Consider the following 18,372-nt stretch of genomic DNA (forward strand, 5'->3'; position numbering starts at 1 on the left):
CGCTGTAGAACTATATGTTAACGGCGGTAGGATATTTCTCTCAAATCCTAGCCTGTTCTACCTTCTTTTTTTCCTCTGTTGGAAGCCATGATGGGAGCTTGAGAGTGTTCAGTTGGAGAGAAACGAGAAAAGAAAGATGATTCCCCGGGACGTAACTGTCAAACGAATCCGTGCAGATATTTGATCTTTATATAGCCAGTATACATCGAAGGTGGAGCCTGTCAATTTTTCAGATGTATTTTGGCAATTAATCAACAACTATGTTGATTCGCTAGGAGGGTTTTTGGATCAAAAAGGGGTAGCTATTGTTGCTAGCTAGCTGTGCTAGCTAGGAAGCTAGCTATCTGAGCTAGCTAGCTACGTCTGAGTGGATACGGCTCGGCTTTGCGAGGGTAGCTAGCTAGCTAATCTTGACATTTTTTGCGCCGGAGAGTTTTCTCTCCTTGCTGTCAAGTCGATCACGGCGGCCGCGGTTGAGCCAGAGCCAAAGGCTGGGACCGTGTCTGATATTCTATGGTTCGGCGGGGGAGAAGTGTATGTATTTTTGAGGGAGTTGAAAGACCAAATCCAGGAGATTGGGGAAGTCAGGCCTGCGCGGAGGAGCAGAGCAAGGCCCGTCTTTATGATCCAGAAGAAGCCATTCTAATCCTACTCACAACGACAACCACTGCTGTTTTTGCTAGCTTGTCACTGCGGGAAAGGAGCTGCAAAATCAAGAGAGCAAAGAGCGACCGAGAGACAAAGCCATTGTTAGCAAAAGCAACGATTACTTTTCATAATTTCAAACCCTAAAAGACTCCTGTCACTACAATGGCTGCGATTATAAAAGAAATGGTCAGCCGGAACAAAAGGAGATACCAGGAGGATGGGTTCGACTTGGACTTGACATGTATCCTTCACTAATTAACCAGCTAAATTCCATGTTTGCTTATGCTATGCTGATAATTGCCTGCTTTGGTAGGTCATGTTGGCTATCCAGCTTGTTAGTGACTGTTGGTCAGCTAACGTTAGCTAGATGATTGGCCAGCTATACTGCGCAGCAAGCATGTTTGAACGGTAGTGGATCTGTCAAATGAGCACGCAGAAATGTCAGAATAAACTATGATAGCAGTAACTTTGTCAGCTAACTTATCATTAACAAGCAATGTGATGTTTGCGAGCTGGTGTAACTAATGTTGGCGACGGGGCTATCGAAAAGCTATAACGATAGACATCCACAATATGAGAAATCGTACTAACAATAAGACTTCAATACTTTATGCCGTGTTGCAGTTATAGGGCATCGATCTTGCTGCAGTGAAACATATCAATGGATTTGCTCAAGGTTCAGCAATAGTTCTGACTTAATTTTTCACAGTGGTAGTTAGCTGTTGACCCTTTCCCCCATAAGAATTCTAGCTAGGCTAGGCTACCTGGTCTTATCGATGGTTAGCAGGGTATCTATTGGATTTTCTTTCCATAGAACTTTTCCAATTCCTTTCCAATCTCTGACATTTTGGTCCAATGTCAGCCCCACCTAAACACTCCCAAATTGATTGTAAAATAATTATAATCCCTATTATCTGATGTGCTTTATCTCTCACTTACAGAACAGCTTGAATGAAGCTATATGTCAGGTGATATTCATTTACTGATCCAGGCAATATCCATGTAGTGGCCCCATTGTTTGATGGTGAATATTGTTACCTGGGCCAAGGCTCTAGCTAGCATACAAATACGTCTGAGGTGATCAGTTGGGCCTTGATGTGGATGACAAGTTGAAGTTGAAGGGTGTGCACTTGGCTTGGAATCAGCTGTTGATGGTAGAACACCTTAGTAGAATAATGACTGATGGAGCTTGTCTTGTAAATTGGAGACAAAGGTCGAGTTGTGAAATTTTCCACCTGTCGTTACATTTTTAATGAAGTTGACTATGTTTTCAGTATTGAAAATTGATTTATTATAAAAAGGCATGGAGTATTGAAAACATCTCTGAACACTAGGCGATTTGCATGGAGGAACTGGGTTTGAACTGTGTGAAGACCATAACTGTACGAAACTGTACTTGCAGTTGTGTTCAACACTATGCTGTGGGGTTATAAGAAGGTGTCCACACTAACTTACATAAAGCCAGTGTTTGTTCATTGAGACACAGGGTTACTAAGATCTGTGTGTCTGAGCATAGTTTTTGGAAGTTGTAGTTGTCACAAAATGTGTCTCACACATATATATGCCATTTAGCTGACGCTTTTATCCAAAGCGACTTACATTGCAGTGAGTGCATACATTTCAGTATATATGGTCCCAGCGGAAACACATGAAAAGGAATGGATTTTCAAGTGACATGAATGATTAAAACAAAATTGTTTCTGCATTCTGTAGCCTACAAATTAAGTTGGAAATCACCCAAAGTAGGTGGGCCTAAATCGGTAGGCCTTAACATTACATAGACGTTGCTTTAAGTTGGAGCATTTGGAGACACAATTGTTAGCTTTATTCAGTTAATTCAATGCAATACTGAGTGATTTTTGTTTCTTCTATCTGGGCATACATTTTGCATGTGTTTTAATTTTGAATTGGCATGGACAGGGTTTTGCAGTAGAGGTGTGGATGTGAGAGGGGTGTGTCACTGTCTCGGAACCCAAGTGGGGCCTGTCTGTAGCTTGATGATGAGTACAGTAGTCAGCCGGTTGTGCAGTCCTCTCTTGGCCTAATTTGAGTTCAAGGCCGATCTCTGTTTTATGTTGTGTCTGGAATGGTGTCTTAAAACAATATGCCCTCTTCAGTTATGTAATGCAGTGTCTGACAAGAGTTCTGGGAATCACCCTTAAAATAGAGCAGTAAACTAATATCAGCAATGCTGCCTGTGAATGCTCTCTCTCTGTTTCTCTCACCCACCACCTCTATTTATTTCCTACCCCCTCTCCGCTGATTATATCTTTCCCACTCTTATTTTCCCCCTGCCCCTCTCTTCTCTGTCCTCCCGTCTGCCTCTCCCCCACACACACATTCTCCCACTCTCTCTCAGCATTGCAGTTATGGAGAGCATAGAACTGAGGCAAGGCTGGCTTTGGAGAAAAGGCGTGCCTTTTTCTTTTCTTTAAAAAAAGAAGAGAAAAAAAAGCTTCCGTCGGGGGTCCCGCATGTGCATTTCCTCCCAGCTGCGGTGCTGTGCGAGCCCCTCATGCCCTGGGCTGAAGGTCCTCTCCTGGGAGCTTTTTAAAAACACTTACAATAGCCTGACTGGGTCCTAGGACAGAGAGGTTGTAGCCCATTAAGTGGGTAGGCCTATACAACATTTTTATTTGATTCCTAATTAGGTCTTTGAGGCGTTGGAAGTTATAATGGAAGTTATTATGTTCCAGTATGTATCGACAGGCTCTCATGTTGAAGGCCACAAGGAAGTATCTAGGCATTATGCAAATACTTTCATACAGTACAATTGCCGCCGGGTTGGTTGAATTAATGCAATGCATTAGACTACATTCCCCAAAACCAAGATCTCTTGAATTTTAATGCCACAACCACATTTGGGGTAGATATTGTGCCTGCATCTGAATAGGGTGCTCACTGTTGGACAAGGTTACACGGTTGTTGCTAGTTGCATTTGATCTCTACAAATTTGTCCAACCTCTAACAAAATAGGCAAAATGTGAAGTTGTCACATTTTAGGGTTAGGGTTATCAGCAGTTCTATAAATTAAACCATGCAACATGATATACAGCAGTTAAATATGTGTGTGTGCATGCACAGAGATGAGAAAAGTCTGCAGTAAGAGGCATGGTAGTCTTCACCTTTCTTACTAGAGCTGTCAGTTGCGTGTCCAATTTTTCAGACGGGTTTAAAAATGATTTGCGCAACAAAAATAAGTTATGCCAGAAACGAAATAAACATATCCAATTAGAAATGATCAGCCTCTTTCTATTTCTGACACCGTGGCACAGAAGTGTATGAAAAGTGTGCCCTTTAGACAGCAGTTAATGTGCTAAATCCCACAGCTTATGTAGACAGGCTGACCTCAGGATGACAGTTACAGGTAGGTGTTGAGTGTGAGTTGATAAGTTGTGCTTGCCAATTCAATTCTTCTTCTTAGTGATATGATGACTTTGAAGTGGATCTGGACATTAGAAACATGTCTGCAAACAGAGTCCAGTGATTTTATTGCATCTTTAACGAAGTATGGAGAGGGAAACTGTTGGGGTCCAGAAAAAAGGAGAAGAGATGTTCATGTGTTTTGGGCAGTCAAATATTGAGGCTTTTATTAAACAGAATCCATTCCTGAGTCAAACCTTTCTCGGACGCAGCCGGAAGACAGAACACAATTTTATCTATTTTATTTATTTATTTTGTCTTTGGAGCAAACATCTTTTGTTTTGGTTGATAGGCGATGATTTTTTCACAGGGTAGGTGCATGTTTAGATGAAACAAGACCAATGTTTGGAGGCCATTGGGGACTTGACTCATGACTCAGAGAAATGTTTATAGGAGACCCAGGCACAATCATGGGGTTAAAATTAATTCTCTGGCTCAGTTGGTAGAGCATGGCGCTAACAACGCTTAGGTTGTGGGTTTGTTTCCTGCTGGGACCATATATACTGAAATGTATGCACTCACTGCAATGTAAGTCGCTTTGGATAAAAGCGTCAGCTAAATGGCATATATATATATTTAACAAAACTACTGTAAGTGCAGCTGAAAGTGACAGGTGCGTTTGTACTGAAGGTGTGTGTGCATGTGTGTGAGCTTCTCTTGCGCTCTCTCTATCAGGATGATGGTGGTATCCTCCCCACATCTGTACCCTAATCCTCCAATGTAACATCAAGGACATCACTCCAATGCACTCAAGGCTGTCTTTGTCTGTCGAGGCTCCACACTTGCATTCAATATATTCAATGTTCCATGTGATTGGGCTGGGCCTGCAGGAGAGCTAAGCCCAACATTTGCGATGATCTCAATATAACTTGGACTCTATAAATACATGCGGGTCAAGCAGTGGAGATTCTCCGAGTGCTCCCACATGTGGTCCCAGCTAGATTAGGACTGTACTCTAGTACTCCAATCCTTTCTACCTCTCATAGTCAAGGTCCATCAGAACCCCTCTGCCCTGTAAATCAACCCCCCACATCCCACATTACTACAGTGCCTTCGGAAAGTATTCAGACCCCTTCACTTTTTCCACATTTTGTTGTGTTATAGACTCAATTTAAAATTGATTAAATTAAAAGAATTTGCCATCAATCCACACACAATACCCCAGAATGACAAAGCGAAAACAGGTTGATAGAAATTTCTGTCAATTTATTCAAATTTAAATACAGAAATACCTCATGTATATAAGTATTCAGACCCTATGACACTCTTAAAATTAGCTAAAATGCAAAAAAGATGTCATCAACAAATCACTCAATCAGAGACCCTATTAAAACAAAGATATTAATTCCAAAATTACATGAACTATTATGCTTGCATTAAGGTGGACGCAATTCAACTTATTGATTGATTTGTTGATGACATTTTTGCATTTTAGCTAATTTTGAGTGTCATAGGAAAGGGTCTGAATACTTATGCACATGAGGTATTTCTGTATTTCAATTTTAATAAATTCATTGAAATTTCAAAAAACGCTTTGTCATCCTGGGGTATTATGTGTGAATTGATGGCAAATTCTTTTAATTTAATCCATTTTAAATTGAGTATAACATGATAAAATGTGGATAAAGTGAAGTGGTCTGAATACTTTCCGAAGGCACTATATGCAATAACACCCTCATAGTGATTAAGCTACAGCAGGGTTGGGCTCAGTTACATTTCTATTAAGGATGTGCATTGAAATAACAATTCAGTGATTGCAAATATGGCACATTTGCTTGCAATGATTTCTTATTAAACTGAAAATGATAGGTTTTTTTATGTCTCACTTCCTGAATTGACAATTTAAATTGAATTACCCCAACCCTTGATTACGTACATATTTGTATTTGAATGTGTCAGTGATGTTGTGTAGAAAGTGAATGTCATTACTATTACTTAACTGTCATTTGTAGTGCCTTGTTCAGATTTGGTATGTAGCCTATGTGTATGAGTTATGTATGCATAACTGTATGAGTCCTTGACCCTGTGTTGAACACAGATATCTACCCAAACATCATTGCTATGGGCTTTCCTGCTGAGAGACTCGAAGGAGTGTACAGAAACAATATAGATGATGTTGTACGGTGAGTAAACTGGGAGCTGACTATTGAGTAGTTTATGAGCTCACCCCATGAGGACTATAATGGTTATGTGTAGACAAGAGTTGAACATAATCTGTACCATTTCCAGTCATTTAAAATAATGAAAAATACCCTTTGATTATGATTGATATGATTTCTAAATACCTTATTGACAGAAGTACAACTTTCTTTTACCTTAACTAAAACATAAGGACCTATTATTACTCCATTGTTCATTTTTGTCTTCAGAGGAGACTTTGTAAACAAACAGTGCATTGGAAAAATATGGTTCTGCTCTATGGAGTGGCATTCCTTGAGCACTGCAGATGTCATAGATAGATCAAGAGCTATATGCATGTGGAAAAGCATTTGTTGGATAGTTTACTTTTTTGTTGGTGGCCCACTCTTTGATGGTATGCAGAAATCCAGAAGTAGAGGGTATTGTTGAATAAATATAGCAGGGTTATGTAAACTAGAATGCCCATTGGCTCAATTGATTGTTATTATGTAGAAAATATTATTTTCTGAATCTTATCATCTCTACCTCAACAGGTTTCTTGACTCAAAACACAAAAACCATTATAAAATCTACAATCTGTAAGTATACCCCGAAATGTTAATATTTCTTTTGTGTCTACAAATTAGTTTTTCCCTATGTGACCACTGACTGAGAATGTTTTTTTCATTTCAGTTGCGCAGAAAGACACTACGACGCTGCCAAATTTAACTGCAGAGGTATGCCATTATCACAAATGTTTCATACCCAATTCACTCTTCTATTTGACTGTTGACTTAGAGCCATGGCCATTTGAGGTTGTTGAAAGCTCTCTCCCTCTCTCCCTCTCTCTCTCTCTCTCTCTCTCTGTCTGTCTGTGTCTTTCTTTCTTTCCCCCCTATCACCCCCCCCTCTCTCCCCTTCCCTCCATCAGTTGCACAGTACCCGTTTGAAGACCACAACCCACCTCAGCTGGAGCTGATCAAGCCTTTCTGTGAAGACTTGGACCAGTGGCTAAGTGAGGATGACAATCATGTGGCGGCCATCCACTGCAAGGCAGGGAAGGGCCGCACCGGCGTCATGATCTGCGCCTATCTCCTCCACCGAGGGAAGTTCCTGGAGGCACAGGAAGCACTCGACTTCTACGGGGAAGTGCGGACAAGGGACAAGAAGGTCAGTCAGTCAGTTGTACGGGGAGTATAGATTCTGCATTACCCTCCTTTGTCAAAAGTCGCATTGATCATGGTTTCTCAGTGTGTTACTTAGTGTGATTCCTAATTACTTGAACGATTCTGGTGAATAATTATTTTGTGATTGGTATATTTCTTAGAATAACATTTGTTGTAATCTTAGTTCAAACAAATCCTTAAGGGATGCTTTCTTCCATTTTCCAGGGAGTCACAATCCCCAGCCAGCGACGCTACGTCTATTACTACAGCTACCTTCTGAAGAACCAGTTAGAGTACAAGCCCATCGCTCTACTCTTCCACAAAATGGTGTTCGAGACGCTCCCGATGTTTAGTGGAGGCACCTGTAGTGAGTCACCCCCTCTCTTCTCTGATGACATGCCACCCACCATGAAGTTTAGTTTAAGCCAAGATCTGGGATTTGTTTAAATGTCAAATGTTGATTAGTTAGTATGATAGAAGAATTGGCTATTGAAACTCCTCTCTACTGCATTCAGCAAGACAGGTTATATTATGTAATGTAGATTAAAATCAATGTAGTAGTCTAGCCTACATCTTTTCGTTTTTGATTATTATTGTTATTGAAGGAAACTTAATTCATCATTATAGCCTAGGGTTTGTCTGTAAGGCATGATATAAGTGAATGTCAGTTTCTGGACATTGTTTGTTGCCTACATGCCTTGCTCAAGTAGAGATGCTGATTCTCACCACACTGATCTTAAAGCAATTCAATCTGATTAGATACACTTCACCTCAATGCTATGCATGTTGTCCTACTGTATGTCATTTGTCTGACAAGCCTTCCTCCGTGAAGCATTGATTTTAATATTTTTCCATTTTGGTCTTAATGAAAAAATATGGCAAATAATCCTGTTTTCTGGTCTAAAGTGCAAGAGTGTCTTTCCTCCTGGTGTGTTTCGTAGTATGTCTGTTTCGCAGAGTCTTGCCTGTTGAAAATGCACCATTTTCTCATCCTTGACTTCTCTGATACTTCCTTCCACCTAACACCTGAATGTGCTGATCTATTCATCACCCTTCTCTTTCCGTCTAACCGGAGTTGTGGTCAGTTTGATTTCAATTCAGTCAATTCTGGAATTGATTTTGATTTACAATTCAAAATGAAAATACATTCAAGATGTAAAAAGCTTAATATTTTAGCTCATTGAGAAATCCTAAAGAAATAACTACCTTATCTGCAATCACTGAATTGTTATTTCATTGAACTTCCTGAATTGACTGAATTGAAATTAAACTGACCCCAAACCTGCCTCCGACCCCAAACTTCTCCCTAATGAGGGCCCTATTCTGAGTTGGACGTTCTCCTTTCATCAAGACAGACAAGTCACCATTGTTGGCAGTATTCAGTCTAAAGTCATCAGCAGAGTTGTAGTGGAAAAGAAGCTCATATGAAAACAAAACTAGTATGTTATTAACCATGATCAGACAGTTTTGTATGAAGTATATGGTTAATTTGACATTCTCAAATGTTCATTTGTGAAATATTTATGAGTCACTACCAGTAGCCTTGTTGAGTAGATAGGGACGATAAGGTTTCTCTCATTTCTATTCCATCTATGTTTTATTTGTAGATGTGTGTATGTGCATAATTGATATGCTAACATCCTTGTATAGAGATGTGACTGTTGTGCTGTGAAGCCCCTTTCTGTTGGCCTAGCTAGGCTTTCTGTTAATCTCCTTCTCTCTCTCTAAGGGGACAGTACCGTTAAAAACAGGAGCGAGCCGATCCCTCAGGGCTTCAAGAAAGGGAATTGGCATTGGGGTAAATGAGCCTTTCATCCATTTTTACTTCTATGATCATAATCATAAAGCATTCATGTGGCCCTGAAGATCCACAAGGACTAGTCACAGGTAGTAGTATGTAATTCAGCTTAGCGAATCACTAAGAAGGCATAGAGCTCAGATATCACTGCTATGAGGCATAGGATGGAAGACCAACCGACCACCCTAACTTTAAAGAGAAGTTTGTAGATGAAGTTGCAGTGTGTTCGTTAGCTGACCGAACTGTGACTGTCATAATCAGAATAGGGCCCCATGTCTCCTTGGTTCTGGTTTTCTGGGTGTTATTTGTGGTCTGGTTCTTTCCCTCTCCTCCTTGAGTTTGATACAACATGTTTTGTCTGTTCTTACAGTGTGGTGAAGGGGGCTGCTTTGTCCTGTCAAACTGCTTGAAACTACTCCATGAAACTTACCCTGGTTTCCTAACTTGTTCTCTGGTTCTTTCCCCCTACACCTTTTGTTCTCTTGGATGCCTCTCTCTCACTATCTCTCTATCTATCTACCCTCCCCCTGAAACATTGACACTTTGCAGATCCTCAGTTCGTGGTTTATCAACTAAAAGTCAAGATCCATACGTCCAACCCAGCGCACACACGGCGAGAGGACAAGCATATGTACTTTGAATTCCCCCAGCCACTGCCTGTGTGTGGAGACATCAAAGTGGAGTTCTTTCACAAACAAAACAAAATGATGAAGAAGGTTGGTTTTGTTTCCCTGTCACACTAGTGTCCCTCATCACATTGCTCAATCAGGCAGTGTTTTCTCTAAACCCAGCCCTTTTGAATTAGTTTTAAAGGCCCATTAAAGTGGCTTTGATTTTCAAATGAAATCATTTCTACATTTTAGGTTACATACTTTAATTGTTTACAAGATAACTTTAGCTACATAATTATATTACCTCTGTATTCTCAACAGCCTTGCTGCATTTTACCACAACATTCTAAATGACCAGTTTTATATAGTCTTGGCTGTTATCTGTACCTGTCGGGAGCTGGCAATGTGTGCACTATTAGTGCTGGCTAAAATTGGAGGGATATAAAATGTAAACAAATGATAATTGGTTTATTTTATTGAGTGTTACTACCCAAAACATGCATCCTATTGGAGCATAACTTGAGCAGGTCGTGGTGACGAACCATTAATTATATACAGTGCCCTGCATAAGTAATGGAACAGTGAAGCATTATTTCTTCTTTTGGCTTTTAAATTAAACAATTACTATGAGGTTAAAGTATAGATTCTCAGCTTTTATTTGATGGTATTTGTGTACATATTGGTTTCATCATTTAGAAATGAAAATTTGTATACATAGTCCCACTATTTCAGGGCACCAAAAGTAATGAGACAGATTCATATAATGTCCAAATTAAGCACTCATGTTTAGTATTTGGTCGACAGTCCTTTGCATGCAATAACTGCCTGAAGTCTGCGACCCAATGACCCCGGAAGATGCTGGGTGTCTTCTCTGGTGATGCTCTGCCAGGCCTGTACTGCAGCCATCTTCAATTGTTTGTTTTGAGGTATTTTTGTCTAAAATCTTATCAGGAATTTAAATGCACGTTCAATTGGATTTACATCTGAAGACTCACTTGGCCAGTCAATAACTTTCCACTTTTTGGCCCTGAAAAACTTCCTAGTTGCTATGGTAGTATGTTTTGAGTCATTGTCTTACTGTATGATGAAGCGCCATCAAATGAATTTGGAGGCATTTGCTTGTACTCGAGCAGACAAGATGTTTCTGTACACTTCAGAATACTTTACACTTCAACTATACATGCCCAAACCATATCCCCCTTCACCATGTTTCACAGATGAGGTAGTATGCTGTCCAAACTTTCCACTTGCAATCACTCTGGTACATGATAGTACTAATTGTATATGTCCACAAGACCTTTTTCCAGACCTCTGCAGACCTTTGAAGGTATTTTTATGTAAACTGTAACCTGACCATCTTTTTTGAGAATAACTAGTGGTTTGCACCTTGCAGTAAAGCCTCTGTAGTTTGGCTAGTGACATATTCTGCCGATGGTAGTCTCTGACACATTTACGGCTACCTCCTGGAGAGTGTTCCTGATCTGTGGGACAGTTGTTTGGTTTTTTTTCTTAATTATGGTCAGCATTCTTCTGTTATCCACTGTAGAAGTACTTTTTGTTCTATTGATGTGGGCAAGCCTAAGGTTTTGGCTATGTTCTTTTTTTTTTTTTTACTTTCATTGACATCTCTTTGGACCTCATGTTGACAGACACCAATAGCAGACTATCAGCAAACGCAAAGCCTAGAATCAATACTAGACATTGACAGCTCTCTTATGCCTGCACAAATGATGTGACAGAACACACCTTGACTTCCCAGAAACACCTGTCAAGATAATTATTCCAGTACTTTTGGTGCGCTGAAATAGAGGGACTGTCATTTATAAATGGAGAAACCAATATGTACACACATACCTTCTACTTTTGGAGTATTGAGCAAAAAGAAGAAAACATGCTTCGCTGTCTCATAACTTCCGCAGGACACTGTATAATAACTGGATACAGTGAACTACAGACCGCCCACAGGATTCCTATGAGCGATACAATTGTTGCGGTGAAATCAGGGAATGCCGTTTACCGGCTCTGTCAGCTTGAATCGTCATGAATAGTCATCGACATCTTGTTGGTACTAGACCCTTGGTACCAACGCAGGCTCAGTCCATTGCTAAAGTAGAGGCAATTTGTAGTTCGGAAAATACAGAGAATGTGCTTCAAGAATCTCGCAAGAGATTGAAAGCCATGATGAAAACCCACTGCCTTCTAAATGATCAATCCTGTCAGCTGTAAGATTTGTATCTGGAGGAAAACATCAAGTACACAATCATTCAATTAAATAAATTGTAAACAATGAACTAAGACATGGGCACGTATAGCCTATCAGGGTTCTGCCCAAAGAGTGTAAGAGTGGCGCTACGCCACCTTGTTGACTTGGCTCCGCCATGTTGTAAACATTTCAGAGCAAATTAAACTGATATTCAGTAATGATATAACTATCAGTAATGAGTATCTTGGATCGCCAATTACATTGTTTTTAAAAGCGAAAATGAAAGTGTTAATAAGTTCCACAACGTTTTGGCTGTATTTTTAGGGCATTTTGACACAAATAAACAAGTTGTTTTGATTATGAATTCCAGAGCCACCTTGTTCAAAGATCCTGGGGGGAACCCTGCCTATATTACGCAAAGTAACAGTAGACATAGGCTACCTCAACAATTTAATGACATGCAATACTTGCTATCTATAGAACATGGTTAACTTTCAGTGTCATGTAATCATGGAGATGTGTGCTACTAACCTGCAACAACCAGCATTTACATTCTGCAATCACTGAGGTGATTGTTATTGACTTTGTTATACGTTATATTTTGTTATCCTAATCACTTTAGGCTACTGCAAATTTGAAGTTCAGTGTTGACAAATCAATGCTCTTGGACCCTTAATAACAATTAGTAGCCTAGGTTTAAAAGCAGGGGTTTCACAACAACATATTTTTACTAGTCATCAGGTTTGTCATAAAAGTAGTCGACTAGTTGGCTAATCATTGTTGACCTTATTATGTAAAAGGTGTTCTAGGGACACTGAATATCGTAACTTCAATGTAACACTGGCAGACAACAACAGGACTATGCACAATGTAATCAATGCACAAACATAGCACACATAGCTAGCTATGTGTGCTATGCCTACATTGTTTGAGCATAATCCTGTTGTCTGATATCATAAAATATTTTTTTACAAATGATATGACAATATTTCTAATTGTGGATAAGCTTTATAACAGGTATGCAACTGATAACCACAAGCTTTAGTGCCTATTAGCTTAGACAACATAACCACATGTTTTTAAATGAAAGCATAAATGTCCTTCAATATTCCATTATAGAGTAATTTTGGATATTCCATTATAGAGGCATTTTGTGGGCAGGCAGCTGCTGTCTGGTAAGGTCAAGTAATGACTGATGGAGAACAGTTTTGAGTTAACCTGTCAGGATTTGGCCATTTCTGGTGAGCCTATGTTAGGCTACATCAATAATTAGGTATGACATAAAACTGAGCTCTGTCATCGAACCTATGCTGCTATGGCGCGTCCTTTGAAACTAAAGCGACAGATGCTGGACATTTTATAAATTAAATGACATTTAAAAAGGAATGATAATCAGAATCTAATAAATGTAGGCTATTGTCATGCTTTGGTTATGATGATGGCTTGAGTTATTCTCATAGCCTAGCAAGGTATCTTCCAAATAGCAATTGTAGACGGATTTTGGTGGAACCAGCTTTGATTTCAACGTGTATAACTATTTACAGTTGAATGAGCCTGGCGGACATCCTGAAGAAGTCGCACCCTCACCATTTATCAATTCCTTTGCGATTGTAATGTATCTCACACCTTGTCCTTTGTTGAGAATAATATTTAAGGAGAGGGACAGCGAGGTATTGTTTGAGTTTTGGGTTAGGCCCAGCACGGGCATCATTTTCCCGTGTTGTCCTTGACGCATGGTTAAAACTTATATTTATATGTTGCTTTGGAACTGTTAAATTGGTTATTTTGTTGATACTCTGTTCTCATTTTTCCTATGTACATTAATGTGATGTTGTGCGCTAGATAAAGGCTCTTTTAATACAGCACAACATAATCGTGACCAGGTTCTCCCATTTAACGTCTAATGTTCACATGCATCGTTAACGACACGTAGAGTGAGTCATCAGCTTCAGATATTGACCTGAGCGTAAACTCCTTGCAATCTGATTTATCTTAACTTGAGGGCATGGTAAAAGTAGCATTTTGGGTATTCTTAATGGAATCTAGGATCCGATATGATCGATTGTCTGTTGCAGAGGGATGAGCAAAGCATTATCAATCATTGTTAACCATGAAATATCTTTTGGAGTCAGATATAATGTAATGTTAACTTGTGTTAGTTGGTCATGTGACCACTTGTGTTGAGTTCATTCGATCATGTCCATAACTGTTAGAAGTAATCATTGGGAATAAATGTATGTCTTATGTTTGACCCGTCATCTATTCTTCAGTGTTTTATTTTCTTATTCTATACAATCAAGATCCTATTGATTAGAAATACTAACAGGCTGTATGCTGACAGTTAATCCAATTAGATAGAAAGCTAGTTTTAACAAGCTTACTGTCAACAGAATTGCTGTGACAGCTCTTGTTTCGAATGAAAATGGAAGATTTTACATGTTTAGTTGAGATGCCAACAGTTATTCAAAAACTCGGTAGTTCAGATCAATAAACTGCATTCTACAACTGTCAAAACAGTGTTCATTTAGCCTATCATGCACTTATGTTCACACAAATGAATTATGTCCAGTCTGTCAGAAGAAAGCAAGAACATAACAAGGCTCGTTCAAGTACTCTGACGCACTCGTAGGACGTGCATGTATCGGCAAAATTAATATGCTTCTACTATCATTTTATGGGCTATGAAAAAATGCTCGTTGACCGGGCCAATACTAAATACAATTTTCAGATCTGTCAAATCTGTCAACTGGCTAGCTACCACATTATGATTTATGCAAGGTTGAGAATGTGGTCAATTAGCCAGAAATGTTGATTGTAGTCCAATAGCTCATATTTGTCTCCTGTTCCATCCTCTCCTCTCTCACCCTTCCCCCTCTTCCCACCAGGACAAGATGTTCCACTTCTGGGTCAACACCTTTTTCATCCCTGGGCCGGAGGAGGGCGAGGAGAAGGTGGAGAATGGGACAGTAGTGAACGATGTGGACGTCCTCCAAAGCCAGCTGCCCCCTTCCTCCGGTCCCGGTGGAGGTGGCGGTGGCATCCTGCCCCCTCAGAGTGCCGAGCGCAGAGACAGTGACAGGGACTACCTCATCCTGGGGCTCACCAAGAACGACCTGGACAAGGCCAACAAAGACAAAGCTAACCGCTACTTCTCACCTAACTTCAAGGTAAAGGAATGGATGAGCTTAGGGTCAATGCAAGTTTATGGATTGGAAGAGCCTAGAGTTAATGCTAACTTGTGGATTGAAAGAGCCTGGCTTTACAGTTCAGCTTGGTGTAATAGTACGAAAAGCAGAGTGTGTAGATCTTTATTTGAATAGGGTCTTTATGATGCTCAAAGGTGTTAACATGCTGAATTCACTCATTCTGGAAGGTTCTCCCAGTCTGATATCTATCCTTTTTTTCCCTCTGATCTGTTGCTGCTTTAGGTGAAGTTGTATTTCACGAAAACCGTGGAGGATTCTTCGAATTCCGAGGCGAGCACCTCGACATCTGTCACTCCGGACGTTAGCGACAATGAGCCGGACCATTATCGATATTCCGACACCACTGACTCTGACCCAGAAAACGAACCTTTTGACGAGGAGCAGCACACACAGATCACGAAAGTGTGAACTCTTTTTAACAGGAAGTCGAAAACGAAAATATACACCAGAGAAAAAAAAAGGAGAACACTTGAATATTAACTCTCAAAAGAAGAATCCCCCTCCCCCGAATGGCAATAGAACATCATCATGTCAAATGCCAATTTTAGGAGAAAAAAATATGAATATCCTGACCAATATATTGTTTTTATTATTCTTTTCTTTGGCACGGCCGTGTACCTTACGCAAGGTATTGACACTGTTGCCCCGTGGGAAAAGGTGCTGTAGCTGTAATATGTGTTTATATATATGCATATGTATATACATATATACATGTATATAAACAAAACATTTTGTGTCAAAGACAATGCAAAGAGTAAAACAATCAGGAGAAGGGAGGTGAAGTGTGGGAGAAGTTAGAATGATATATGACTATGCTGCTCCTTCTCCTGTTGAAACCAAGGCCAGTGCTGCAGTCACTTTGTTTCTCTCCTCTTCTCCCCCCCCCCATCCTCCTTTACTGTGAATGCTTCCCCTGGTCTTTGCAGGCTGTCTCACATGACTTTGGGCCTTTGTGCAGTGGAAACTGCATGCAGGCAGTGGGTGGGGGTGGGCAGGGCGGGTCGTCATGGTGACGAGGCTGTGATGTCTAAAGCATTGCCATTCCTTTTCCCACTGTGTATACGTTAAATTATGCAGAACAAGGCATCCCATGTAATTGTCAATGTTTTTTTTTTTTTTATCCTAAGATAATAAAATTATAATACAAGAAACCGCAGGGAGACAAAGTGTTTGCAGTAATCAACACATTATACATTTAAATGACAGTGGTGGTGTGCATGTATTGGAAATTCGCGTCCATCCATAATAAATGTAAGCAATGCATTTTTCATAATGAAAAAGCTCTCAGGTAATGTCTCCTCAGCCTGGGGTTCCCCAATGTAGTGTATGAGTCATAAAGGGAATTCCTGGTGAGTTTAAATCAATGGTTTAAATCACATTGTTTATGTAAGCTCCCCCCCCTGCATAGAAAATGAACATTTTATTTGAGAAGGTGTATGCTAAACAGCCTTGTTACGTAACAGGATGCTCCTCTGCCCAGACAATTTTAAGGGATAGTGCCTAGAAACTTTACACCCCCTTTCGACTTTTGTTGCATCAGAGCCTGAAATCAAAATACATTAAATTAGGATCTTTTTTCTAGTGATATACGTAGCCTACTGGCCACATTCAAAGTGAAAGAAAATTCTCCCACAATTAAATTCATCATTAAAAATGAAAAAAAGAGAAGACCTGTTTGTACCCCCTCTACACCCCCTTGCTGTGGCTCTCCTAAAGTTAGCTGAACTACAAACTTTTCTTCACCAAGTTACTCAATAAGATGAATTGAGTGCAAGGATAATAGTTACTGTGATTTTGGAATTAATATCTTTGTCTTTGTAGGGTCCTTGACTTTAATAGGAATCAATTACACACTGGGCTCCATTTTGCTTCTGCTAAAGATCGCTGTGCACCACTAAGACTGTTTTGGTAATTTGGTGTCACCGCAAAGTGCGTCTGCCCAGACCAACACAAACTTTGCACCAATATAAGTGATGCAGTAAATGGGAGTGGGACAATTATCCATTCCATGTTCAATAATAGGCACCAATAGACACGTATTTGATCACAACGGGCACAGCAGTTGCCGTCGATAATCCCTCAAACCACCAGTACAGTAGGCCGAAGTTTAGAATTTGGTCACCAGTGTGACGATGTCACAGGAGTACCGCGACAGCACTAGTGAGTTTTATTTTAGTTAATTCACCTCGGCAAAACAACCACCAGGAGGCATCGTTGAGGATGACGCATATGTTTACAAACATTACCGTCTCAAGAATTATGTGAAGGGTAGTTTATGAGTTATTTCAATTTGGAAAAAGACAAATTATTGTCTGGTCGCAGAAATTCGAAATTATGTCCTTGGATAAACTTAGAACAAATCATGTCTTCATGGACACTTCATAAAATTATGTCAGATGTGGAATATGTGTGTCCACGAAATTGCATATTATTTGGTTATGTAGCTCATAGCAATATAATGTTTCTAACTTGATTCTGCGTATTTCAGCAGTTGGTTATATGGAGCCAGTGCGCTCACAAAGCAAAGAGCACAGTTCAATAGTCAATAATTTTCTGCGTTCACGTTGAACGTATTTCACACGATTGAAGTGAGAGCTTTCATCAATCAATAAAAAATGTTGACATGCCATGTGCAATGACGAGAATAAAACAAATTATATTTTCACTGTTTTACTGCCCGTATCCAACGAGTCATTTGTAGTTGCCCTACTGGACGTAGAAGTATATTTCGCGAGTGGGTGCTGCCTAAAATGTTGTGAGGGGGGCTGTTGCATATCACCTGTTAAACAAGCAATTCTGGTGACTTAATGGGAGAATAATGTAGTGTGAGTGAAAAGCATGGAATGATCGGGTGAAGCATGAAATGACAGGCCAATAAACAGCTCTGATCACGAGCGTTACATATTTCTCAGTATGTCAACCCCAACTCATTTAATCCTGCACTACAGTATAGCAGACGCCTATGTCAACGTGCACCACCACACAAAGTGATCGCATATAGTGAGAGAGAGCAATGTAATTGGAGATGGAGTAAGGTGAACACCTCGCATTCTGGCTATTTGTCCAGATTCCGACAATGGCAGAAGACGCCCCACCCCCTTTATGTGTCTGTTTTTGACTGTTCTTTTTAACTCTCTTGGTGTTGTGGCTAGCGCGGCCGGTTTATAAGCGAGAGGTTGCGAGTTCGATACCCGCTTAA

At 40.1% G+C, this 18,372-nt stretch overlaps 1 protein-coding gene across 2 annotated transcripts; it reads left to right on the plus strand.

Annotated features, from left to right (window-relative positions):
* Window positions 1-90: 90 nt before the first annotated feature.
* Window positions 91-16,490, plus strand: LOC310823267 (phosphatidylinositol 3,4,5-trisphosphate 3-phosphatase and dual-specificity protein phosphatase PTEN-like). 2 transcript variants are annotated; one of them, XM_083696086.1, is made up of 10 exons: window positions 91-889; window positions 6,110-6,194; window positions 6,744-6,788; window positions 6,883-6,926; window positions 7,121-7,359; window positions 7,581-7,722; window positions 9,085-9,153; window positions 9,703-9,869; window positions 14,853-15,134; window positions 15,396-16,490. In XM_083696086.1, the coding sequence occupies exons 1-10, from the start codon at window positions 811-813 to the stop codon at window positions 15,579-15,581; spliced, it is 1,338 nt and encodes a 445-aa protein (XP_083552212.1). In that variant the 5' UTR covers window positions 91-810; the 3' UTR covers window positions 15,582-16,490. The 2 variants fall into 2 exon arrangements, with proteins under 2 accessions (XP_083552212.1, XP_083552213.1); XM_083696087.1 differs by lacking the exon at window positions 9,085-9,153 and having other exon boundaries at window positions 15,396-16,489.
* The last annotated feature ends 1,882 nt before the right edge of the window (window positions 16,491-18,372 follow it).

This window comes from Argentina silus (genome assembly GCF_951799395.1).
Source record: "Argentina silus genome assembly, chromosome: X".
Lineage (NCBI taxonomy): Eukaryota > Metazoa > Chordata > Actinopteri > Argentiniformes > Argentinidae > Argentina > Argentina silus.